General features: G+C 35.6%; 4 protein-coding genes across 4 annotated transcripts; 2 read left to right on the forward strand and 2 right to left on the reverse strand.

Annotated features, from left to right (window-relative positions):
* The first annotated feature begins 806 nt into the window (after positions 1 to 806).
* Positions 807 to 6,917, forward strand: LOC132266505 (protein PIN-LIKES 1-like). Its single transcript, XM_059767397.1, has 11 exons — positions 807 to 1,200; positions 1,600 to 1,771; positions 2,119 to 2,198; positions 2,287 to 2,411; positions 3,055 to 3,176; positions 3,416 to 3,622; positions 4,172 to 4,264; positions 4,744 to 4,844; positions 5,358 to 5,410; positions 5,506 to 5,691; positions 6,197 to 6,917. Exons 2-11 carry the CDS (start codon positions 1,637 to 1,639, stop codon positions 6,319 to 6,321), a joined length of 1,227 nt encoding a protein of 408 aa, XP_059623380.1. The 5' UTR covers positions 807 to 1,200; positions 1,600 to 1,636; the 3' UTR covers positions 6,322 to 6,917.
* LOC132266506 (pentatricopeptide repeat-containing protein At3g22470, mitochondrial-like) lies at positions 2,410 to 11,409 on the reverse strand. Its single transcript, XM_059767398.1, has 3 exons — positions 8,923 to 11,409; positions 7,658 to 7,800; positions 2,410 to 2,902 (listed from the first exon to the last, which is right to left on the reverse strand). The coding sequence occupies exon 1, from the start codon at positions 10,478 to 10,480 to the stop codon at positions 9,674 to 9,676; it is 807 nt and encodes a 268-aa protein (XP_059623381.1). The 5' UTR covers positions 10,481 to 11,409; the 3' UTR covers positions 2,410 to 2,902; positions 7,658 to 7,800; positions 8,923 to 9,673.
* Positions 11,410 to 13,643: 2,234 nt separating this feature from the next.
* On the forward strand, positions 13,644 to 18,481 carry LOC132266508 (protein FAR1-RELATED SEQUENCE 5-like). The gene is made up of 3 exons (XM_059767399.1): positions 13,644 to 13,900; positions 14,008 to 16,275; positions 18,174 to 18,481. The coding sequence occupies exons 2-3, from the start codon at positions 14,080 to 14,082 to the stop codon at positions 18,339 to 18,341; spliced, it is 2,364 nt and encodes a 787-aa protein (XP_059623382.1). The 5' UTR covers positions 13,644 to 13,900; positions 14,008 to 14,079; the 3' UTR covers positions 18,342 to 18,481.
* A 264-nt stretch (positions 18,482 to 18,745) lies between these two features.
* LOC132266509 (vacuolar iron transporter homolog 3-like) lies at positions 18,746 to 20,133 on the reverse strand. The gene has a single exon (XM_059767400.1). It carries the CDS (start codon positions 19,955 to 19,957, stop codon positions 19,055 to 19,057), a length of 903 nt encoding a protein of 300 aa, XP_059623383.1. The 5' UTR covers positions 19,958 to 20,133; the 3' UTR covers positions 18,746 to 19,054.
* Between the last annotated feature and the right edge of the window lie 2,639 nt (positions 20,134 to 22,772).

Raw genomic sequence — 22,772 nt, forward strand, 5'->3', positions numbered from 1 at the left:
TTGTGTAGGCTTGTGAGCTCGAGTTCGTGTAAACTCGTTTATGTTCATGAACTCATATAAGGCTTGTATATGTTCGTGAACAATAGGCTCATTTACATCTGCTTTTTTATTTTTTTGTTGGAATCTTTTAATTTTTTGAAGTATAAAACAAAAATGTAATGATTTACTAAATGAGCCTAGCGAGTTTGCAAACGAGCCTAAGTAAATTTTGAACATTAGTTTAATTTAATTTATTAAACAAGCTGAGCCCGAGCTCTTTAATACCATGACGAGTCCTAGCGTGAGCCCGAGTTGAGATTTTTGAACTCGTCATGAGCCCGAGGCCGAGGCCGAGTTGAGGTATAAACCAATAGAAAATTATTGCAGATACATAGTGGCAATAGAAAATTATTTTTTTCCCTCAATTACTTTAAATTTATATTTCACAATACTCATCCTTCAATTCAAATGCACATAAATATCATTACTCATTTATATATTGAAATATGTTAATCAAAGTCCGCAAATGTCGATCTTTCGCCATTGGATAGCTAGGTCCCACAATAGGGTCCATGTGGGGTCTATGCGATCCGACGGCTGAAAACCAGCAATAGAACTGCAGCAGCTCCCCTTATAATATACGGAGTATATGTATAAATATGTATATATATATATATATATAGAGAGAGAGAGAGAGAGAGAGAGAGAGAGAGAGATGGGGCCAAACTCTTAACGCTCTATGTCTACTTGTCCACACACAAGGGTGTTGTACTTGTACCCCATAAACATACTCGCATACCTTCCTTCCTACTCTGTCTTTTCTTCCGGTTTTTTCAAACGTTCAAACTTCATGACCGTTTTTTGGCGCTTCAAGCAACCATCATCCTCTACTCTAACTTAATAACTTGTTTGGTTTTGCAAAATCACTTCAATTGAAAAAAGCTCTTCTGATCAAAACAGTCCCTAGTGGTTTCTTCTCCATGGTAGCTTTTAGGCTTTGCTATTCCCAGAAGTGAAATTAACTTTTCCTTTCTCTCTCTCTCTCTCTCTCTCTTTCATGTGTTTGTTCATGCCTTGTATGTTTATATTTTCTTTGGCATTAAGGAACTATCTAATCAAGATTAGCCATCAATTATTATGCTTATAAAATGATCACAACTGTCTTAATTGAGTTGTAATTTCTTCATCAATTACCTGACTAGTGATACAGAAAGGATTCAGGTGAGATTCTTCTTCATCTTCTCCCAAATATATACATATACATGCCTGTGTATGTGTTATATACATCTCCTTGTGCCTTATGGTTCTTGGGTTCTTCCTACAAAATCATTATATTTTCTCTGCTTTCTGCGGCACATTTATTTATTTTTCGAAAGTTCAAGTAAACGCGCGCGCGCACACACACACACGATATTAGCAGACTCGAACACTCAACCTCCCATTTTGAGAAGATAGAGCATACCATTTGGGCTAATGCCCATTGGTAATTCCGCGGCACTTTTACATAACTTGCTTTAAAGTTACATGGAAAAAGTGGAAAGCTTTGCCTACTTCATGAAAAGAAATGTTATAGGATTATTGCTTTGGCTCATTGTTTGAAATTGTTTTCTGTTGAAGTAGGAGTGGAATACCTGAAATTCTGAAGGCAACTTAACAAATGGGGCTACTGGAGCTATTTTCTGTTGCCTCTATGCCTGTTTTGAAAGTACTGTTGGTGACTGCACTTGGTTCATTCCTTGCTTTAGATCATGTAGACATATTGGGAGATGATGCAAGGAAGCATTTGAATAGAGTAAGTCGTTATTTTTGGCATTTTGGCTTCTTAATCACACATTTCTTTTACGTGGGCCAACCTTGGCGCAATGGCAATGTTGCTCCATTGTGACTTGGACATCATGGTTCGAAACAAAAAATAGTCTGTTTGTACACAGAGATTAGGTTGCGTACATTTAACCCTCCCAGACCCCACAATCACGGGAGCCTCGTGAAATGGGCTAGCCCTTTAATCACATATTTCTTTTATGGTTCTATAATGCCATGGCCCATGGAGCCTAATCAAACAAATAGAGACAACAAAGTAACTAATTTTTTCCCTAGATTTTGATGAACTAATAGAAACACTTTCTTCTTTTTGATCAGGTTGTTTATTTTGTGTTCAATCCTGCACTTGTTGGTAGCAACATTGCTAGAACAATTACACTTGAAAGCATTGCCTTGTTGTGAGTTTAGTTTTTGTTTGACTCCAATTTTAGTTTATTTTTCCTTCTCTAAACTTATATATAATTCAACTCTATATGAAATGTGCAGGTGGTTTATGCCCCTCAATATTCTTATCACGTTTATAATTGGCTCAGCACTTGGATGGTTACTTGTAAAAGTCACAAGAGGTTCTCAACATCTAAAAGGCCTTATAATAGGTTCATGTGCAGCAGGTAGATTCTCTATGTTGCTAATATTAACAGAAAAGGAAACAAGAACACAAGCAAGAAAACTGATTTAAGTGATTCACCCAATTTTTGGGCTATGTCCATGGAAGGCTACATAACAAGTATAAAAATACCAAAACACCCCCGAAAATGGGGGGTAAGATGTACAGTATTGTCACGCTCCACATTTCATATAAAGTGAAGGTGACTAATTATTCTTGAAGGGCTTGTTAGATATGGTAGTGCCTAGTGCTGTAATGAGAGTGCTTGATTTCAGATCAAATTTTCATGCCCAAACAACATACCTGTATCAAACTATTGAGGATTATGCTCATGTCCTCTTGGCTCTGTCAAATCGACACTTTCCTGTAGCTCCTGTAGGTCACCTGATTGACGAGTTCCTGTATATTCGCTTCCTCTTCAGCTGTAACGTCTACTTGGCTTATTCCACTTCCATTGTCAACAGTCGGCTCTTTTGCTAAAAGGACCATGTTATTCTGCAGAGTATCATCAAATACTGCCCTTAGATCTATATATGTCTGTAAATAGAATTAATGCAGTAATAGAAGTGCCACATACTTGAATTAGGAACCATTTCATGGATCCTTTGAATACAACAATTGAGAGTTTTCTTGGTTGATGTAAACAGGAAACTTGGGACACTTGCCTATAATAATAATCTCAGCAGTATGTCGAGAGAAAGGCAGTCCATTTGGAGCACCTGAAGTTTGTTATACGTATGGAATGGCTTATGCTTCACTTTCAATGGCGGTATGTATTTAGTAGCTTCGTTTGATACTGATTTTGAAATCACTGAAGTGATGAGGAATTAAAACTTTATATACTCGATATGAATTGCTCGATCATCTATTAAAATCTTGCACCAATTGATCGCGTTATTCACCACTAAGTTCATTACCTATGCAGTCCATCAGCTGGTCATTGTTATGCAGAGTGTGAGAACTAAAAGTTTTTTGTTGATATAACTATTTCTTTATTTTCTATGCCAGATAGGAGCCATTTATATATGGACTTACGTTTATAATATCGTGCGGTTGTCCTCAATAAAGATTATTCAAGAACTGGACATTGACGACTCCACTAGCAATGATGAATCTACAGGTGAAACGTCAAAAACGTTCCATGGGAGTTGCGCAGAATTGCTTCTTCCTTCGAAAGTTACTCTGCCGGGCGCTAAAGCTGATGGAAAAGCTAAGGTCCTCCCGCCTTTTCCTTTACTAGAAACATGATGTCCTATGATTTGGAATAACTATTTCCCTTTCTTTCATTTCAGTATTCCTCTATTAATCAGAATATTTGGTCTTCAAAATTATCTACTTATAAAAAAATCCCTAAATTCAACAGTCTCAACTCCGTAAAAGAAAATAAATAAACACGACTACTAAGACCACTGAATTTCTGCTTATTACTTCTTTCTCAACTCTTATTTGAGGTAGAAAAAGCAGGAAGAAAAGAAAAATTAGTCGATGGAGATCTCGTGAGAGAATAGAGGGGTATCACATCTATATTGAGTTAAGAACTATTTTTATCAATCCAAAAATTCACATCTATTAAGAAATACATTCATATACCATGTGTATATAGAGGAAGAGTATATAATTGTTCATGCATTTATGGAACTAGTACATGCAGGAAGATACAGATTATATTTCGTAAACAATGTGACTGACATTCAGGGAATAGCTTATTTATCATAAACATTCAACATCGATTGTGAGTTAACAATTTAAAGAGATTCATGGCAGGTGCTAATCTTGGATAAGGCTAAGCAATTTATGAGGATGTTTTTGAGGAAGACTAATCTGAAGGCACTACTTGCACCTTCAACTACTGGAGCGGTACGCTTATAGTGCTTATTATTCCAATACAGTAACTTCTTTGGAAATTGAAAAGAGCATGGTCTACTGCTTTCATTTCTGTCATATATTAGTCCTACATATTCTATGCAATATCCCTTTGTGTAATGCATTGGCTATCACCTGAGTGAGGCATTGCAAGTAGGAGAATGGCCTATGGGATGTGATGACTTGCATCAGTTGGAGGGTGGGCCTTGGTGCAATGGTAAGGTTGCTCCATTGTGACCTAGAGGTCACGGTTTTGAAACTGGGAACAGACTCTCCATATGGAGGTAAGGCTATGTATATTTGACCTCCCTAGACCCCACAATGGCGGGATGCTCGTGCACTGGGCTAGCCCTTTTTAGTTTTAGCCAGTAACTCTGCACTTATTCTTATAATAAAGAACAATGCATCATGTAATGTGAAAATGTCCTGCTGATGATTCTAAGCACTAAAGATCTTGCTGTCTTCTTGTGTAGATTGTTGGGTTCATCATTGGAATTGTCCCTTATGTGCGAAAGTTGTTGATTGGTGGTACTGCTCCTTTTCATGTGGTCCAAGGCTCTGCTTCCTTGCTCGGGTATACATATATTTTACCTTTGCACTCTGCTTTTGTCTTAGCTGAGGTTATAATTTTGTAATAGTAGAAATCAGATCAGAAACCAGAAAAATTTTTCAAGTAAAATCTTTTATGTATTCAATTCTACAGCAGGTGCAGCTAGATGGTTGTAGATGTGACGGTAGGGCATATACATATACTTTCAATACAACGACCTCAAGTACACCAAATAAAGTTCTCTCTAAATGTGATAGAATTCAGAAAACACGAACTTGGCCAAATCAATAAATCAGTATTTTGCCTCTTGAGGACATTTTACCTTTCTTAAGAAGAGGATGTTTATATAACTATTAGTGTTTGGTTGGTGACTTGGTGGTGCTATATCTCCTTCTGCACGAATACTTACCTCTATCACCAACTTCTTCTTGGCGGTGGTCTATCTCCTTCCACACGAATACTTGCCTCTATCACCTATGGGGACTTAAACCCTCACCATCCACTTTGGGGTTTATCGTGTTCCTTTCTATTTTGTAGGAATGCAGCCATCCCAACTGTTACCTTGATAGTGGGAGGAAACCTTCTTAAAGGTAATTATGACATTCTATTATAAAATGTATCTTGCTTTCCTACGAAGAAGAATCTTCAGTATATGCCATTTTTATTGTTATTTTCATTTTTTCAGGTTTTAAAGGGTCAGGAATTAACCTGCCACTCATTGTTGGAATTATAGCAGTTCGGTATCTTTTCCTTCCTATGCTTGGCATTTTCATTGTTCAAGGTGCAGTTCATTTTGGCCTGGTGCACTCGGATCCATTGTATCAGTTTGTTCTTCTACTGCAGTATGCACTTCCACCAGCAATGAACTTGGGTATGAAAAGTAAATTTTGGCGGTAAATGCATTATTGGTCTGGTTTGGAAGACTCATATCATTTTTCAATATTAAGCTTGATTTCAATCATTCCTCAATTTTTTTTTGGGTAACTATCTCTATATCTATTTTAAGTCAATTCACACTATTCATTTGAAACTCTAGTTAATTTAGTACCTGCAGGGAGGAGGTCAATGTTCAGGAGTCCTTGTTAGACACTCTCCTATGCTGGAGTGAGAGAGAGAGAGTAAATGACTAAATTATTACTATGTACAAAAGATACGACAGGTCCATACTGAATTAAAATACTAAGCAAACAAAGATTTTATGCTTGCATTGGAAAAGTGCATGTAATGTTAACTCAAAGCAAAGGTTGTCATTTGCATCAATTACTGCATAATGCATGAATTTCTAATAATGTGTGGTAGGTTCTACCCCTCCACCTCCAGCTAGCTACCACAAAACTCCAAAATCTGAAATTAACCCTATTTCCTTAATTTGGCAGGTACAATTACCCAATTGTTTGGAGCCGGCGAAAGTGAATGTTCTGTTATCTTGCTGTGGGCTTATGCCTTGGCATCAATCTCACTGACTGTTTGGTCAACCTTCTTCATGTGGCTGGTAACTTGATTAGATCAGGTGATGGAGATCGTGAAGTGTTTCGCACCTATGTCAGGCATAGGGACATTTTATTAGGGATATTAGAATGTTTACTTGTTATTTTAGTAATTATTGGGTATTTTATTTTATTATTGGGTTTGCCTATAAAAGGCCTTGAGGTAACAGACTTCATTAGTATTTTTTTTTTGCTTTGGAGATTATTGAATATTGCTTCATCTGAAATCTCTGCATGTTCTCTTCTTCTTCCATTTTCTGTTTTTGCTTTTCTCACCCACTCCATCTATCCAACCTATCTATTTACTCTGTTCTAACCCTCTTCCTCTGACTCCTCGTCACCGCCTTCTAATCTCATCTCTTCTTCTATTTTCTCACCCCCTGATTTCCTTCAGGTTCGTCATCATCAAGTGCTTGGTATCACGTGGCAATGCCTCATATCCTGTGTACTATCCTTTCAGTTTAGACAGTTCACATATGAAGATTAAATTACAATATGTATCTTATGAATGGTTTATGAAGTATTAGTAACTTTGGATAGTTTCTTTTAGTAATTTTGGATCGACTCAGAAGCTGATTGAAAAATGGAGGATGTTACTTGAGCCATGCTATTTGGGAAATAAAAAGCTAGAAAGATTCATTATTTGTCTGCTGTATGCAAAAGTATCATTTGTATTGCACTACTCTTGTTCACTGTCCCCTTTCACTTCTCTCCCAGAGTATACTGCAAATCAGTCCCTGTGAACATAGAGTCAATTTTGAGCTTTCTATTTGATTCTTTCATCACATGGCATAGCACACTGTCAGTGATCTGAACTCGAGCAAGGGGTGAATTGGGAAGAGATTTTGTAAGGGCAGTTGGCAAATTTTTATTTCTTTATTTATTTGTCTCGACAAATAATTCATACATCCACTGTGCACCATGGGGACTTGAGACCTCAGTTTTACTCCTTAGATGGTGAAGAAATACCATTATGCTAACATTTTTTTAAACGAAAAAGAAAAAAACCAGATGTTCTGCTATTGAAGGTGTTCATGGCAACTGTCAATTATACTATTAATCCATGAAATAAGACAGGAATTATATAAAAACATTTTTTTAACAAACTCTGCTCAATTTCGGAGGAGACACTGAAGGAGATGGCCTACCATATCCTTAATATATATATACTAGGAAAGAGCACGTGCAAATGCGTGTGCTTAAACAACAATGAAATCTTCAAACAAGAATAATATTGTTGACACGTAATTTTACATTCACAATAATATTTTAATTTTTGCTCATTTTAATCATTAATACAACAACCAAACCTAAAATTATTAGATCAAAACTGAGGCAAAAGAGACTAACCTTTTCAAGCTCTTCGTGAGAGGTTTTCATAATTTTTGTATTGCTTCAATCTCTCTCTCATACAATTGAGCCTCTCCCAAGAATTTCCGTGAATGTCTTTTCCATTCCTAACTTCGAGAGCTGATGTATCAGTCTTTGGCTTGCTATGTAAATACCAGGAAAGATCATTCAAACTATCAGTATATAAATCAACTACGTTAAAATAAAACACTGACACACATCTACTCATAGACAACGCTGCTTTGTTGTTCAGTGTATCAAAATCAGTATTGTCATAGTAGTTATTAACCGTGTACTCAAGGTCGTCGTTCTAAAACTGCGCCAGTATCCTACTAAAAAAATAAAAAGAATTAATTTTTAGATAAATTCGTGAATTAATATAAAAATAAGATAAAACATTTCTCACGAAGAGAATCAAGACCTCCTAAGTTAAACAATAATGAATGCCAACACAGTGGTTTTCAAATGAGATTCAAGGCAACATACATGAACAGAAATGAAGATACAACCACCGAACTAATTTCTCAAATATAATTGAAATTTAAATAGTCAAGCAAACAATTGGAACTGTCACTTGGTTGTTATCTTTAAGTTTTAAAAATTGAAATCGGGAAGTTCATTTGGTGTGCCCTCTTTACATTCCCTATTAAATACTGTCTTCAAATTTCGTATTTTGATTTAAAAAATAGTAAAAAATGGATAGAAATAACAAAAAAATAAAATAAAATAAAAGCCAAAATTTGTAAAGTAACTAGTTCAACATCGAACACTGGCATATTTTTTAACCATGGAGGAACACTAGCACAACATTCCAAGGCGACAGAGGGAAATCAGATACAATAGTTGAGTGCTAATCCTGGAGTATGCTTCCCGATAGAAACATACTACATTCACATCATATAAACATATTACATTCACCCCCCAGTCTCAATTGACAATGTTGCATGCTATGGTCCCACGAGCCTATAGTATTCAACTATTTTAGCTTAAAATTTTGTCAAGAAAGATCTTACAGACCAAAAGAGGCAGCAACTCTTCTAAAAGCTCACAACCCAAAGAATTAATACTGGTGTTTTTGCAAGCTAAGATATTGGAATCAGATATTGTGTCAGTGCAATGGATAATTCAGAACAAATTAAGGGAAATGGTGCATCTGATAATTCAGAACAATTTCTTCTCGTTCTGCAAGAAAATAACCTTTAAAATATGGGGATGGTTACAATATTAACATCAAGCAATTAAGTATATAGGAAAGGAGGGCATACCTTCACTGTACAAATTGTAAACAAGAAAGGAAAATGAAGTTGATGAGGTGCCATTCTTGAAACATCATGACAAACAAAGGCAGGGCAGATAAGCACCCGCTGTTTGGTAAGTTTCGGAGCTTTGAAACTCATTTCTCTTTGGTAAATTTCACCAAGCCGCCTTCCTTATCCCATCTAGTCAACCAGTTTCATACAAAACCCTTCGGCATTCTTCTTAAGTTCCCCAACGTCATCCAACTCAGGTTCTTTCCCTCATACTTCTCATGGAACAACAATGTCACCCCCAAAACATGAAGAAGATACTGATACAATCATCAATAGGCCATACATACAACACACTGCAAGGCCAACAATATATGAAACTTCCAGCTAACATGAGAAAACCCAATGGAGATCTCAGAAACTTATCGACCATCTCCAAAACTGACTGATCCAATCCACTATTATTTGATAAATTCAATAATAGGGTTATAGTACGGGCATCAGCAGTGAATCCTTTCTCAACCATTTCTTGAAGAAGTTGCATTGCCATTGAAGTCTCATCATTTCTAAGAAGTCCCTGAACAATTTTATTGTAAGTGAAACCATCTGGTGAGCAACCACGCTCTTCCATTTTCTTGAGCAACATGTTTGCTTCACTTAACAACCCTTCCTTACAGAGTCCATCAATCATAATAGTATATGTGTGAACATTAGGTCGCAACCTCTTGGAAGAAAGACTACAAAAGGGTTCCCTTGCAGCTTTTATGTTTCAAGCTCTGCACATACCATCAATATGGATGCTGTAAGCCACAATATTAGGATGCAGTCCACTTTCTTTCATCTCTCGAAACAAGGCCCTTGCCTCAGCAAGACATTGGTTTTTACACAGTCCATCTAACAAAGTACAGTAGGTTATCAAATTAGGATGTTGGCCACGGGCTCGCATCTCATTCAGAAGTTGTTGCGCAACTAGAGGTTTTCCTGCATGGCAGAAACCACCTATAAGAGTGGTGTAAGCAACAGTATCAGGAACCAATCCCATCTGAGAAATTTCGTAAAACAGTCTTAGAGCCTCAGTCATGTTTCGCTTGTTACAATATCCATTAATCAAGATGCTATAGCTATGAACATTAGGGGCACAACCCCTACCAACCATCAAATCAATTATCTCCTTTGCCTCTTTAAATTTGCTTTGTGAACAATATCCATCCATCAGTGCATTGTAAGTGACAGTATCAGGCTCCTCACCTCCTGGGTTCATCACTTCAACTATTTCGACTGCTTCTGAAACCTTCACTTCCTTACAAAGTGCATCCATCAATATAGTGAAGGTTCTTGCATCCAGATTGACTTTTCGGTTAACCATTTCATTCAACAATCTTGTAGCCTCTTTCCACTGTTTTGAAATGCATAGGCCAAGGATTAAGGTGGAGTAAGTGATAACATCTGGAGAAATGCCTTTACGGATTATTTCTGAAAAGAAGTTAAAAGCCTCAGCTATCTGTCTGTCCGTACAAAGACTGTCAATGATCATGTTATAAACATAAACACCAGTTACCTGATTTCTTTCTTCCATCTCCTTGATCAATTCAATTGCGGCGCCAGTGTTCCCTGTTCTGCACAACCCATTTATAATCGATCCACAAGTAACTGTATCAGGTTGAAATCCTTTGGCCACATGTCATTATAAAACTTTACTGCTTCACCTATTTTATCCAAAATACAGAGTCCCCTGATCAAAGTGGTGAGCTTTGCATGCTCCACTTCGTAACCAAGCTTCAAAGTTCTCCCCAAAACAGAGAGACCCAAATCGACCCGACTCAAATGGCAGTAACAATTCATTAAGATGCCCAGAGTATAAGCGTCTGGCTCTACCATTCCTGATGATTCCATTTGATTAAGTAACGGAATTGCAGTGGTGTAATGTTTCATTCTCACAATGGCCATTATCAATTTAGGAAACTGCACAATTGAAGGAAGAGGTCGCCTTTGAGACATTTGATCAAACAATGCCCGTGCATTGTGGAGGTTACTGAATTCAAATCCGCATTGGTTGCTAACAAACTTCACAAACCGGGCTCGACCACTCATACTGTGAGGTTTTTTTTTTTATCTTTACCACTTTGGGAAAGAAACGAAACCCTTAAATTGTCGCTGGCAATTGGAATCAATGAAGAAAATAAGACAATATAGAAGAGAGAGTTTTAGACTTACAAGGTGAAGCAGTAAAGTTGGATAAATAAGCGTCATTAGTATATAAAAGCAACTCTATATGCCTTAAATTGTCCACATGACTTTAATTACTTTTATAACTTCGGTATGGTGGATAAATTAAAAATATTTTAAAAATTAGTATATTAGATTTTGAATTGGGATTTTAAATTTTTTATTATCCCAATTCAAAAATAGAATGCTGGGCGTAATTTTTTGAGGGATTAAGGGAGTAATTTTTTGTTTAGATTTTTTATTTTGGAAAATTTTGTAATTTTTAGACAATTGTTAAGTATAATGTTAATTATTATTATTATTTTTCAAGACAATAAATGTTAAAAGTTAAATTAATAGATGTAGAGAGTCGGCACTCCAAAATCTATCGAAAGTGTAATGTTCATAAAATATATTAAATGTGTTGATAGTATTTGTGTACTTGTCGCTGCTAATTTTACAAAATATATTAAATGTGTTGATAGTATTTGTGTACTTGTCGCTGCTAATTTTACAGAGAGGGATGCCCGTGACTGTAGAATCTTAGTCGCTAATTGAGGGGTTAACGCATATGTTTTCATTCTCAATAATTAATTACTATTTTTCTGCTAACTTCCTTTTAGGTCTCTCATTATATATAATTACTATACTAGTCTCCTAAACTTCATAAACCTCCACGATTTCATCTCTTTAAAATTTTATTTTTTGCAAAATTCCATATCTAAATGTTTGAAGTTCCAACACTAAAATTTTATTTTTTACAAAAGTACATATCTAAATGTTTGAAGTTCAAATCTAAATTTTTTCAGATCCGTATTCTTTGTATTCGAAGTATTGCTCTAATTTTTCAAATTAAAAAAATAAAATAAAAAATTTATCATAAGATAAAAAGAAAAAAGTACTATAATTTTTTTTAGATTGTACTTTTTTTTTAATTTGATTTGATTTTTTATTTATTTGAAAAACAACCCAATACTTCGAAACAGAGAATAATGATCTGATAGTACGTTTTTTACAGATTTTTTTTTTATTTTTTTAATCTGAAACCTTCACGGTTCCATCTCACTTTAAAATTTTATTTTATACAAAATTCCATATCTAAATGTTTGAAGTTTCAACACTAAAATTTTCTTTATACAAAAGTCTATATCTTAATGTTTGAAGTTCAAATCTGAATTTTTTCAGATTCATATTCTTTGTATTCGTAGTATTGCTTTGATTTTTCAAATTAAAAAAACAAAAAAAAAAATTATCATAAAATAAAAAGAAAAAAGTACTATAAAATTTTTTTAGATTATACTTTCTTTTTTTTTTTCATCTGATTTTATTTTTTTTATTTGAAAAACAACCGAATACTTAAAAACAGAGAATATGGATATGAAAAAATCAGATAATTTTAGAGAGAGAACCAAATTATATACTTTTTTCATTGGTTTTTGGAGACTAGTATAGTAATTATATATAATAAGAGATCCAAAAGGAAGTTAGTATAAAAAATAGTAATTAATTATTGGAATTTTGTAAAAAATAAAATTTTAAAACGAGATAGAACCGTGAAGGTTTTTGAAGTTTCTTAATTAGGAGGCTAGTATAGTAATTATATATAATGAGAGGCCCAAAATGAAGTTAGTAGAAAAATAATAATTAATTATTAGAAAAGAAAACACAGGCAGTCGGGGTGACTGTGATTAACATCTCTCTTTTATAGATGTCTCAATGTTGATCTTATTGAAAAATATAACTTTTTAATACCAAAAAAATGTAAATAAGACTAATAAATAAAGTCACCACTTAACATCCAGTTTGGTTCAACCAAAAAATATAATCTTGAATTGATTGCAACGTTCATATAGAAGCTACTATAGATTGACCTACTGAAGTATGACCTCAGATATTTTAGCTTGTCGCATGGGAGGACAAACATGTGTGGTTATAAAATTCAAAAGCGGCAATTTCCAGTTAAGTCAGCATACCAAGATGCTTTGAAATTAAAGGCGGCGACTTTAGTCGCAGAAAATTCAATGAGAGGGGAGTGTAGGAAAGCTATGGGAAGGAAGAGATTGTGGACTATGGGAAGTGGATGTCAAAATGAATATATTCAAACCATATCATCACTCTCAACCATGTTAGTTCAAAAAATGAATAAAATACAATATTCACACTCACATTAGCAACAATATTACACATATATAAGTTTTTGAAGAAAATAACGGCCAGAGAATGCTCATGTCCCAATTTAAATCTGTTCATCGTCATTATAATTCTAAAATTATTATTAAGTGTGGAGTTGTCGATAACATTACCGTCCTACTTAGGTATGTTATGGTGCCATAATAGAGTCAGTTTTTTTTTTTTAATGAATCTGGTGGGTGATTAGATGCTTCCACGTCATCTGATGAAAGTGAAATTTTCACAACAATAATTACCGAAAAGCAAGCAAATCTTCATCTGATCATCATTAAAAAAAAAATAATTACATCCAACGATCAATAGTGACCCATCTGCTCTGGTAGGGTCAAAAACCAGATCATTGCCCTAAAACCCACCGCACAACACACTCTCACCGAGCCCTCTCCTCCCTCTCCTTCTCTTCCCAATTCTTCGTCTCCTTCCCCGTACTCCGTACAAGACCAAGATTTGATTCCTCATACAAAAACCCAAAACCAAACCCAATTGCTCCCCTCTCTCTCTCCATATATGTTTGCATATACATATATATACCAACAGTTTGTGAATTTGTGTTCTTAGGTCTATGTCATCTTCATCAGCGTTTATCTACAAATAATCTACGGTCAGTTATACTCTTTCTCGCTCTATCAATGATTTATATGCAGATACATATGATTGATGATTACTATAATCCCAATTTTCTTCTGAAATTTTGTATAATATAAGCAGAGACAGTGAATAGTGTTAATTTTATCATCTTCCCGGGAAATTTGTTGTTAAACACAAGTAATTAGCCCTAGAATGGAGTTCGAACCATTAGGCTTGGGGGGTGAGGTGATTGAATTCGACATGATAGGACTTGGAGATGATGCCGTTGATATTGAGCATCATCTCGTGGATGATGATGATGAAAAGAACCTCATCGAAAGTTGTTACGGTGGTGATGGTGGCGGTGTTGGTGAAATTTATATTCCTGAAGGGGATACTAATCTTGAGCCTTATGAGGGCATGGAATTTGAATCGGAGGAGGCTGCTAAGGCTTTCTATAATTCTTATGCTCGGCGGGTTGGGTTCAGCACCCGTGTCAGCATGTCCAGGAGGTCCAGGCGTGACGGAGCCATCATTCAGAGATCTTTCGTTTGTGCCAAAGAGGGGTTTCGTGTCGAGAAGGAGAAACCTGGGCGTGAGGCTGCCAGGGTTAAGCGGCCCCGAGCTGAGACTAGAGTGGGCTGCAAGGCCATGTTAGTAGTTAAGATTCAGGATTCCGGTAGGTGGGTTGTTTCCGGATTTGTCAAGGAGCATAACCATGAGCTTGTCCCGCCTGACAAGGTGCATTGCCTCCGCTCTCACCGCCATGTTTCTGGTGCAGCAAAGTCCTTGATTGATACTTTGCAGGGAGCTGGCATTGGTCCCAGTGGCATAATGTCAGCTCTGATTAAGGAATATGGTGGAATTAGCAATGTTGGGTTTACGGAGCGTGACTGTAGGAATTATATGAGGAGCAGTAGGCAGAGGACTCTTGGAGGTGACACGCAGATCCTATTGGACTATTTGAGGCACAAGCATTCTGAGGACCCTTCATTTTTCTATGCTGTGCAGGGAGATGAGGATCAGTGCATGAGCAATATCTTTTGGGCTGATTCTAAGGCGAGAACCAACTATACCTACTTTGGTGATACAGTTACATTTGACACCACTTACAGGTCGAACAGGTATCGATTGCCCTTTGCACCCTTCACAGGAGTGAACCATCATGGACAGCCTGTATTGTTTGGTTGTGCCCTGTTGATAAATGAATCAGAGGCATCCTTTGTGTGGCTGTTTAGAGCGTGGCTCGAGGCAATGTCTGGCAGGCCTCCAGTTTCGATAACCACTGATCATGATCGGGTAATTCGTTTGGCCATTACACAGGTCTTTCCCCAGACTCGTCACCGCTTTTGCAAGTGGCACATCTTTAAAGAATGCCAAGAGAAGTTGTCTCACATTCTTTCTGAACATTTGAATTTTGAATCAGAGCTCCATAAATGTGTAAACCTTACTGAATCAACCGGGGAGTTTGAGTCTTGTTGGTTGTCCCTTATTGATAAATATGATCTTGGGGAAAATGAATGGCTACATACAATTTATGCTGATCGCTGGCAGTGGGTCCCCGTATACTTGAGGGATACATTCTTTGCTGAGATGTCTATAACACAACGTAGCGATAGTATGAACTCTTACTTTGATGGATACGTAAATGCGTCAACGACTCTACAGTTGTTTGTGAAGCATTACGAGAAGGCTCTGGAGAGTCGCTATGAGAAAGAAGTTAAGGCAGATTATGATACCATGAACACTGCCCCAGTTCTAAAGACCCCTTCTCCCATGGAGAAACAAGCAGCCGAGGCTTACACACGGAAACTTTTTATGAAGTTTCAAGAAGAGTTGGTGGAGACACTTACTTTCTTGGCTACCAAAGTTCAGGATGAGGAGGCAACCACCATGTATCAAGTTGCTAAATTTGGGGAAAGTCATAAAACTTATTTTGTTAAATTAAATATTAGAGAGATGAAAGCAACTTGTAGCTGCCAGATGTTTGAGTTTTCTGGCCTTCTATGTAGACATATATTATCAGTCTTTAGAGTCACAAATGTTCTTACTCTGCCATTTTGCTACATCTTAAAACGATGGACAAGAAACGCCAAGAGTGGTGTCATGTTGGAGGAACGTACCAGTGATTTGTTGAATAGTTGTCGAGAGTCTCTTACAGTTAGATACAATAATCTTCGTCACGAGGCCCTCAAGTATGTAGATGAAGGTGTGAATACTGCTGACATTTACAATGTGGCAATGGATGCTCTAAGAGAAGCCACAAATAAAGTTGCTAATGCAAAAAAGAATGATGGGAGAATTGCTAATGGCAATGGGTCTAGCAAAGAATACCGTGCCGCTCATGAAAGTAATGCAAATGATACTCATGGGGCTCATCAATGGAGTGTGGAACAACCTCTATCTACAGTGAGTTGTTTGTTGTTTCAATTGTTCAATTAGTTGCTTCTTTATTCTATTTTTTCTTTTTAAAGGTTTTTTAGCAATATTACTTAATTCTTATTTATGTTGTTCTAATAGCATCTGATATGCTTTTAGATTTTTGTACATATTTCAAATTAAATTCACTGAATAAAAATTTCCTAAATGAGTCCAAAGTGATAAAAGCTAGACTTCCATTTGTCAGCAACTGTGCAGTGAATAATTATACTGTGATTGGTCATAGGAGTCAATATATATTTTTCTGAACTATGGCGGAATTATTATTGCCTTTTTGTGCGAAATGATTTTTAATGACGAGTTCATGTTCTTTTCTTTTCATATATATATAGATATAATATAATCTCTAAAGGTTAGGTTTGTCTATGCGTGTAGGTAGAACATACGCTAGGCAATGTCTTTTCAAATCATATAAATGTGTCCTGAATTTTGTTTTTTTGTAGGAGCTTTCACCAAAGAAAAAAAGAAAAAAAAGGAAAGAAAACCCAGTATCCCACCAATATAATTTTTAAATTTTATTATTTATTTATCCATCTATTATTTTTTTTGTAGGACCTTTCACCTAAATGGATGCTTTCTCACTCATTAACAAATTTTGCTGCAGAAAACCAAAATTCTGTCTAACTTGCAAGCTTTTCTCCTTCGGCAGTGCATAAAGTGCTTAAGCTAAATAAATAAAGGGGTCGGGTTGGGCAGTAGTATTCTACACATGTGGACATACTAATAGCTGAACATTATATTGGATGGTTCAAATAGCAAGTGATGAATAAAAAATAGTTTGGAGAATACTTCCCTTTCCCTCTTATTTTTACTCCATTTTATTATAATTCTAAGTTTAACAGTCCTAAAGTTGACGAGATGATTAAAGAACACTAAATTGAGAAAATAAAATGGCAGTCATTTCTCCCATTACTTCTTTTGGTCAAGTTGCACTACCTAAACTGGTGGTGATGTGGCATGGAATCTGGAGAATTTTCTGCCTCAAATGTCACTTTATAGTGAATTGGAAAGCAACTTATCTTATCTGATCAAGACAAACTCTTGTAACTTTACTGCTCTCTTATTACTCTCATGTGCTAAAATTTAGTTGCTCAAATCTTCTTAAAGGTGCTAGTGATCTAACGATCCAATTTTTATTTTTATAATTACTTTGAATTAGTAAAATGCTCTGCAACCAATATCGACTGTGACTAATTAGGTTATTATTGCAGTGACCAAGTTTGCTAATGCAGCATTATTTATTGTGCGGCAGAAATAAATTATCCAGATTCTTTTATAGATCATTGTCCAATCAGTTTATACTAATTTCAAGTGTCCTCAGTCTCAGTGAAGCTTTTTTATACCTGACAAAAATTCCCTAGTAAGTGGAAAAAATGAGGACATCTTCTTGTACCTGTGGAAGATGACTGCAGTACTTCCTTTAACAACCCCCCTCACCCTCAAGTTGGAGAACATGAACTCTACTTGTATCATTGTAGATCCCTGTTTGACAGACAAGTCTTTTGTTCTTGCATCATTAGTAAAATGTTCCCACTCCTACCGTGATTAGTAGTGATATTTTTCCTCTCTTTTTCCCCCTTTGTTTTGGTCTATCGTGTAAGATTTCTTATAACATCAAGATGGCACTTTGGAGCACTAGATGCATGTGATGTAGAGAGGTCGGTTCTAGTGCTTGGTTTCTTCATAATCTTGCATTCTTTGTTGTTGTTGTTGTTGTTTTTGTTTTCAGTGTAGATTATATGTACTTGTAAAAATGTGATCTCTGTTGTGTTGCTGATGGTGTATGAGTCATTTTTGTTACGTACTATGGTTATGTGATTCTGTTATTTCATCATTGTTTCTTAATAACATATTAAACATATTTCCAGGATGACCAGGACCGTAAAATACAGAAACTATCCCGTCAGCTGGAACGTTCACAACGAAAATGTGAAGTATATCGTGCCAACTTACTCTCAGTTTTGAAAGATATCGAGCAGCAGAAGCTACAGCTGACAGTTAAAGTTCAGAACATCAAGTTAGGCATGAAAGAGTAATAAGCCTCTAAATGAAAATGATTGTATCGACTCTCGTTCTCTCTCCCTTTGCTTTTCCAAGGGTTCTCAAAGCTCCAGTCACTTGGGCATTGATGAGAATTGTAATTTGTTGGGTATAAATGAAAAAAAAAATTATTCCACTCCTCAGAAGGGTTCCCCGCATATGGTGTGTCAAAAGTTTTCTAGTAACTAGGACCAGTAGGTTGAGCTATTTTGAGTTTTGGTTTATTCTAGATCTGAGTTTGCAATAACGTAAGAGTGCTGGAGTTCTGATTTACACTGCTTTATTTCAATGGACATAATTGGCCGAAGCAGTTTTGATTTTGATTTACAGGTATGTTCTCATCGAACTAGAGAAGTTAGCTAAAGGTCTGTACTTTTTTCTAACTTTAGCCTTCGTAAAATAAAAGGTCAACCTTGAAAATATCATTCATATTTTATACTATGTACACAAGAAGTTTCTGTCAGGTGAATAAACTTCAACAAGTATCTCCCCAATTTATCATTTTATGAATCAACAGTATGTCTTCACCTTCAGCAGTACATAAAAGACATCAAAAATCTTGTTTATACTTGCATGGTAGCATTAATCACTATTGATAATACTTATAAAGTCACAATGACCTGCTTATGCTGAAACTTTGTTTTGGACCACCAAAATCGGTGCTCCAAATGCAACATGACAGAATTGTGTTCACACATGTATGGTAGCATTAATCTGTGTGAGAATTCTTTTCGCCCTTATCTATAAGCTTGAGCAACCCATAAGCGAGGGCCATTGAAAGCCACCCTCCAACCAGAAGTCTCACTGCAGATACCCTAATTGATGAGCCACCGAGATAAGCTCCAATTCCTCCGAAAAGCACCAGAGCTATCGTTGTTACTACCACGATGACTGCGATCCTAGTGGTGCTCTCATTAACAAACATAGCTGCTAACAGAGGAACAAGCGACCCACAAAGAAACGCCAAGGCTGATGCAATTGCAGCCTTGTATGGGTTTGGCAGTACTCTATCTTCATCCTCCTCCTCTTTTGCCTCTTGTATAGTAATAATTTTCTTTGCAGCATCTCCTGCTATCACTTTCATCACCGGAGACCTTGCAGGAGAAGAAAGAACATGGGGAAACTTCCGGCCAGGTGTCATTTTATCCGAAGATGGCTCACCTTCACATTCCGACTTTCTCAGTGCAGGTGACACTGCAACGTTAGTCTCGAATGGTGGCTTAGTTCCATTGGCAGTGTCAGTGATATGAAGCTTGATCTCACCGGCACCATGATCTTGACTGCATGCCTCGGTTCTTGAACTAGAATTGCCAACAGCTGCTTCTCTCTCGATGTCCCTCTGTGTTGACACAGAGACGAACTCCCCAACAGCCATGCTACAAGCCCCTGCAAAAGCACCAGCAAGTCCGGATACAATCATGGACTCTTTGCTCTCTTTTGCCGCGCCTACACCAAGCATAAGCAATGTAACGGAAAGCAACCCATCATTTGCTCCCAGAATGGCTGCTCGGAGCCACTGAGCTCGTTGCAGGCGGTTGATCCTCTCCTCCTTTTTATCAGCAACATCAAGCTTGTGTTCGGCACTAGTCTCGAGTGTGTGAGGAGAATGCATGATGCTTAGTTAAACGAGAATTGAAGTGGTGGGAGTGTGGCTTTCAGGTGGAGGCACACTTATGGTGCGTGGAAGGAACATACAAGAGGACATTAGTCCTAGAAGATGGGGATCCTAGGAAGCAGAGAATCGATCATAGGTGGTGTCGTGGAAGATTACAAAACAGGTACGTTGAGTCCTAGGAGTGTATTTTTTTTCTTTCTGAATAGCGTATACCTGTTTTTATCCGAAGGTTTGTCCTCACTTATTCTCTTCAAAGTCTGTGTCATGAATGTTAATTTAATAACAATAATAACAAGAACAATAAAACATTGATGACTTGAATAATGTATATTGGAAATCGATTGATATATTCCCTCTCTGATTGTCTTGTTCTATCAAAAGCTGGCACCTGTTCTTTTTAGCCTTTGATTAAAATTGTTTTGAATTCCAGATTTACAAATTAAATAAATAAATAAATAAATAAATCTTTACAATAAATTGTAATGGATTTCATTGATTTATATCCTGACGAGTTTTAGCATATGCTTATATGCTATGCAATGTCCCTTATAAGCCCAGCTAATGACAAATCATGCATTGTTTTGCTTTATATATGTGTGTGTGTATATATATATACTATGCATTGCATTGTTTTGCTTTATATATGTGTGTGTGTATATATATATAGGAATCAAAATACTCTCGAATGACCTGGACTCCACGGCCTCACAATGAGTTAATCTTATGAAAAAAATCATCTCCGATCTCGTCTTACCATTAATTAATTGTAACGAACATCACTCACTGGAGGCTAGTAATGATGCGAGAGATGGTGTCAATACAATCATATGTAAATATATGATTTAGTTTGAATAATTACACTATCCTCCGTTCTCAAAAAAAATTAGATGCCTTTTGAAGAACTCGTCATTTTACAAATTTGCTATTAACTTATTTTAATACATTTTAATTTAAAAATTAAAACTGATATTTATATGGACAAAATTAGAATTTTGAAATTCTAAGTTTTTATTTTATTTTTTTAACATTTGAGAGAAATATATTACAAAATTATGTTTGACAGAAAAGTTGAATAAGTTTAGTTTATGCGGTAAATAACTAAATACTATGCAGTCTATGCAGAAGCATTATGAATGCATAGTGCAAGCATTGCTTCACATCAGAAGTGATGGGCTGTGAATAAAGAAAGAAGAAAAAGAATTGAAAATCAGATCAATTTTTTCTAACATTATTTTTCATTCTATACTTCTCGTGTTCTATATATCTTCTATAATATAAGTTTGCTTAATTATGATAAGGGTAAAGTGCAAAAATCCAATTGCTATATAAAAAAATATGCAAAAAAAATATTTTTGCTATTGAATATCTGCATATAAATTCATAACATTTGAAATTATGTGCAAATTGTCCCTTAATATCTGTTGACAGTTGACAATTAATTTCAATCATTTTTTTTTTTTATATATATAATTACTCTAAAATATGAAAAATTATTAGATAGTCATATACAATTTGACAATTGGTGGCCTAATCCAATGAAAAGTAATGTTGATGTTGAGATTTCTTTGTAATATATTAATATCCTCTTGTAAAGCTATTTTCTCAATTCAAGAATCTGGATTGAAATCAATGTTTTTGTATTTTTATATTGTTATCAGGCATTTTAAGTATTTTTTTTCTTTAAATTGACAAAAAAGTGTCCTTATTTGCTTAAATTGAAAACTGTAGAGTTTTCTTAAATACCAAAAAGGTATTTGTCCAAACTAGAGTTAAATTTGGAGGGCTTTGATATTTGGGCCAAGGCCGTATTGTATTTGCAAAATTGGCCCAGTTTGGTTTCTTTCTTTCATCCTAGTTGTGACCCAATAGCCTTGAGGAAATGTGGTCACATGGGTTGACCTACTATGGTGGTCAAAAGCCTATTCACGTGTTTAAGTCCAAATAATTGAAAAGTCCTGATTTCCAAATGCTAGGGTAGGGTTGTCCACAAATTTGACTTAGATTGTTTATTTTATAAATATATGTTTTGGAAAAATTAAAACAAATGTCAATCTATCCGACATTGACGAAGGAAAAAGCAACGAAGAAGATCCAAATCCCTCGATATTAATTTCAAATTCAACAATCTTTCGTACTTTTAGAAATAACAAAATAATTTTCAGCATAGATTGAAAAATACAGAAAAAAATATCCAAAAAAAATATTTAAGCCAAATTTAATAATTTTTCATACTTTTAGAAATAACATAATAGTTCGTGCTCTAAATAATAATAATAATTTAACGAAAAAAAAAAAGAAACAAGATCCAAATCCCTCAATATTAACTCCAAATTTAATAATCTTCAAAATAAAACAATAGTTTTTGACATAGTAACGTATAGAGGAATTTGGATTGAAAAATATAGGAAAGAAAAAAGGAAGGAAGAAGATTCGAATCCCTCAATACTTACTTAATTTTAATGATATTTAGTACTCTCGGTTTTTCACAATTCTTTTCTTCCTTCCACATAATGTGACAAATGCAAGTATCTACTGTAAGCAAATTAGTAGTCTATCAATAATTAATTAAATATATTATTTATATATGCATATAAGAGAAGTTGCACCCTTAAAATGAATAGTCACATATAAAGAGTTGTGTCGGTTAATGGAACCAACACATCTTCATGTATGAATTGAAACGGTTTCAACTCTCACTATCACTATATATATGCGTAAAAGGGCTGGAGTCCAGTAGAGGGTTTGTTGTAATCTCTTCAAACTGAGTTTCTATATCTGGTATGTCTTCTTATCAAGTTTATATATTGAATGC

The sequence above is a fragment of the Cornus florida genome, unplaced genomic scaffold, assembly GCF_030987335.1.
Source record: "Cornus florida cultivar Cherokee Brave unplaced genomic scaffold, ASM3098733v1 CherokeeBrave_3.0.0_Hap2_Chr07, whole genome shotgun sequence".
In the NCBI taxonomy this organism is placed as follows: domain Eukaryota; kingdom Viridiplantae; phylum Streptophyta; class Magnoliopsida; order Cornales; family Cornaceae; genus Cornus; species Cornus florida.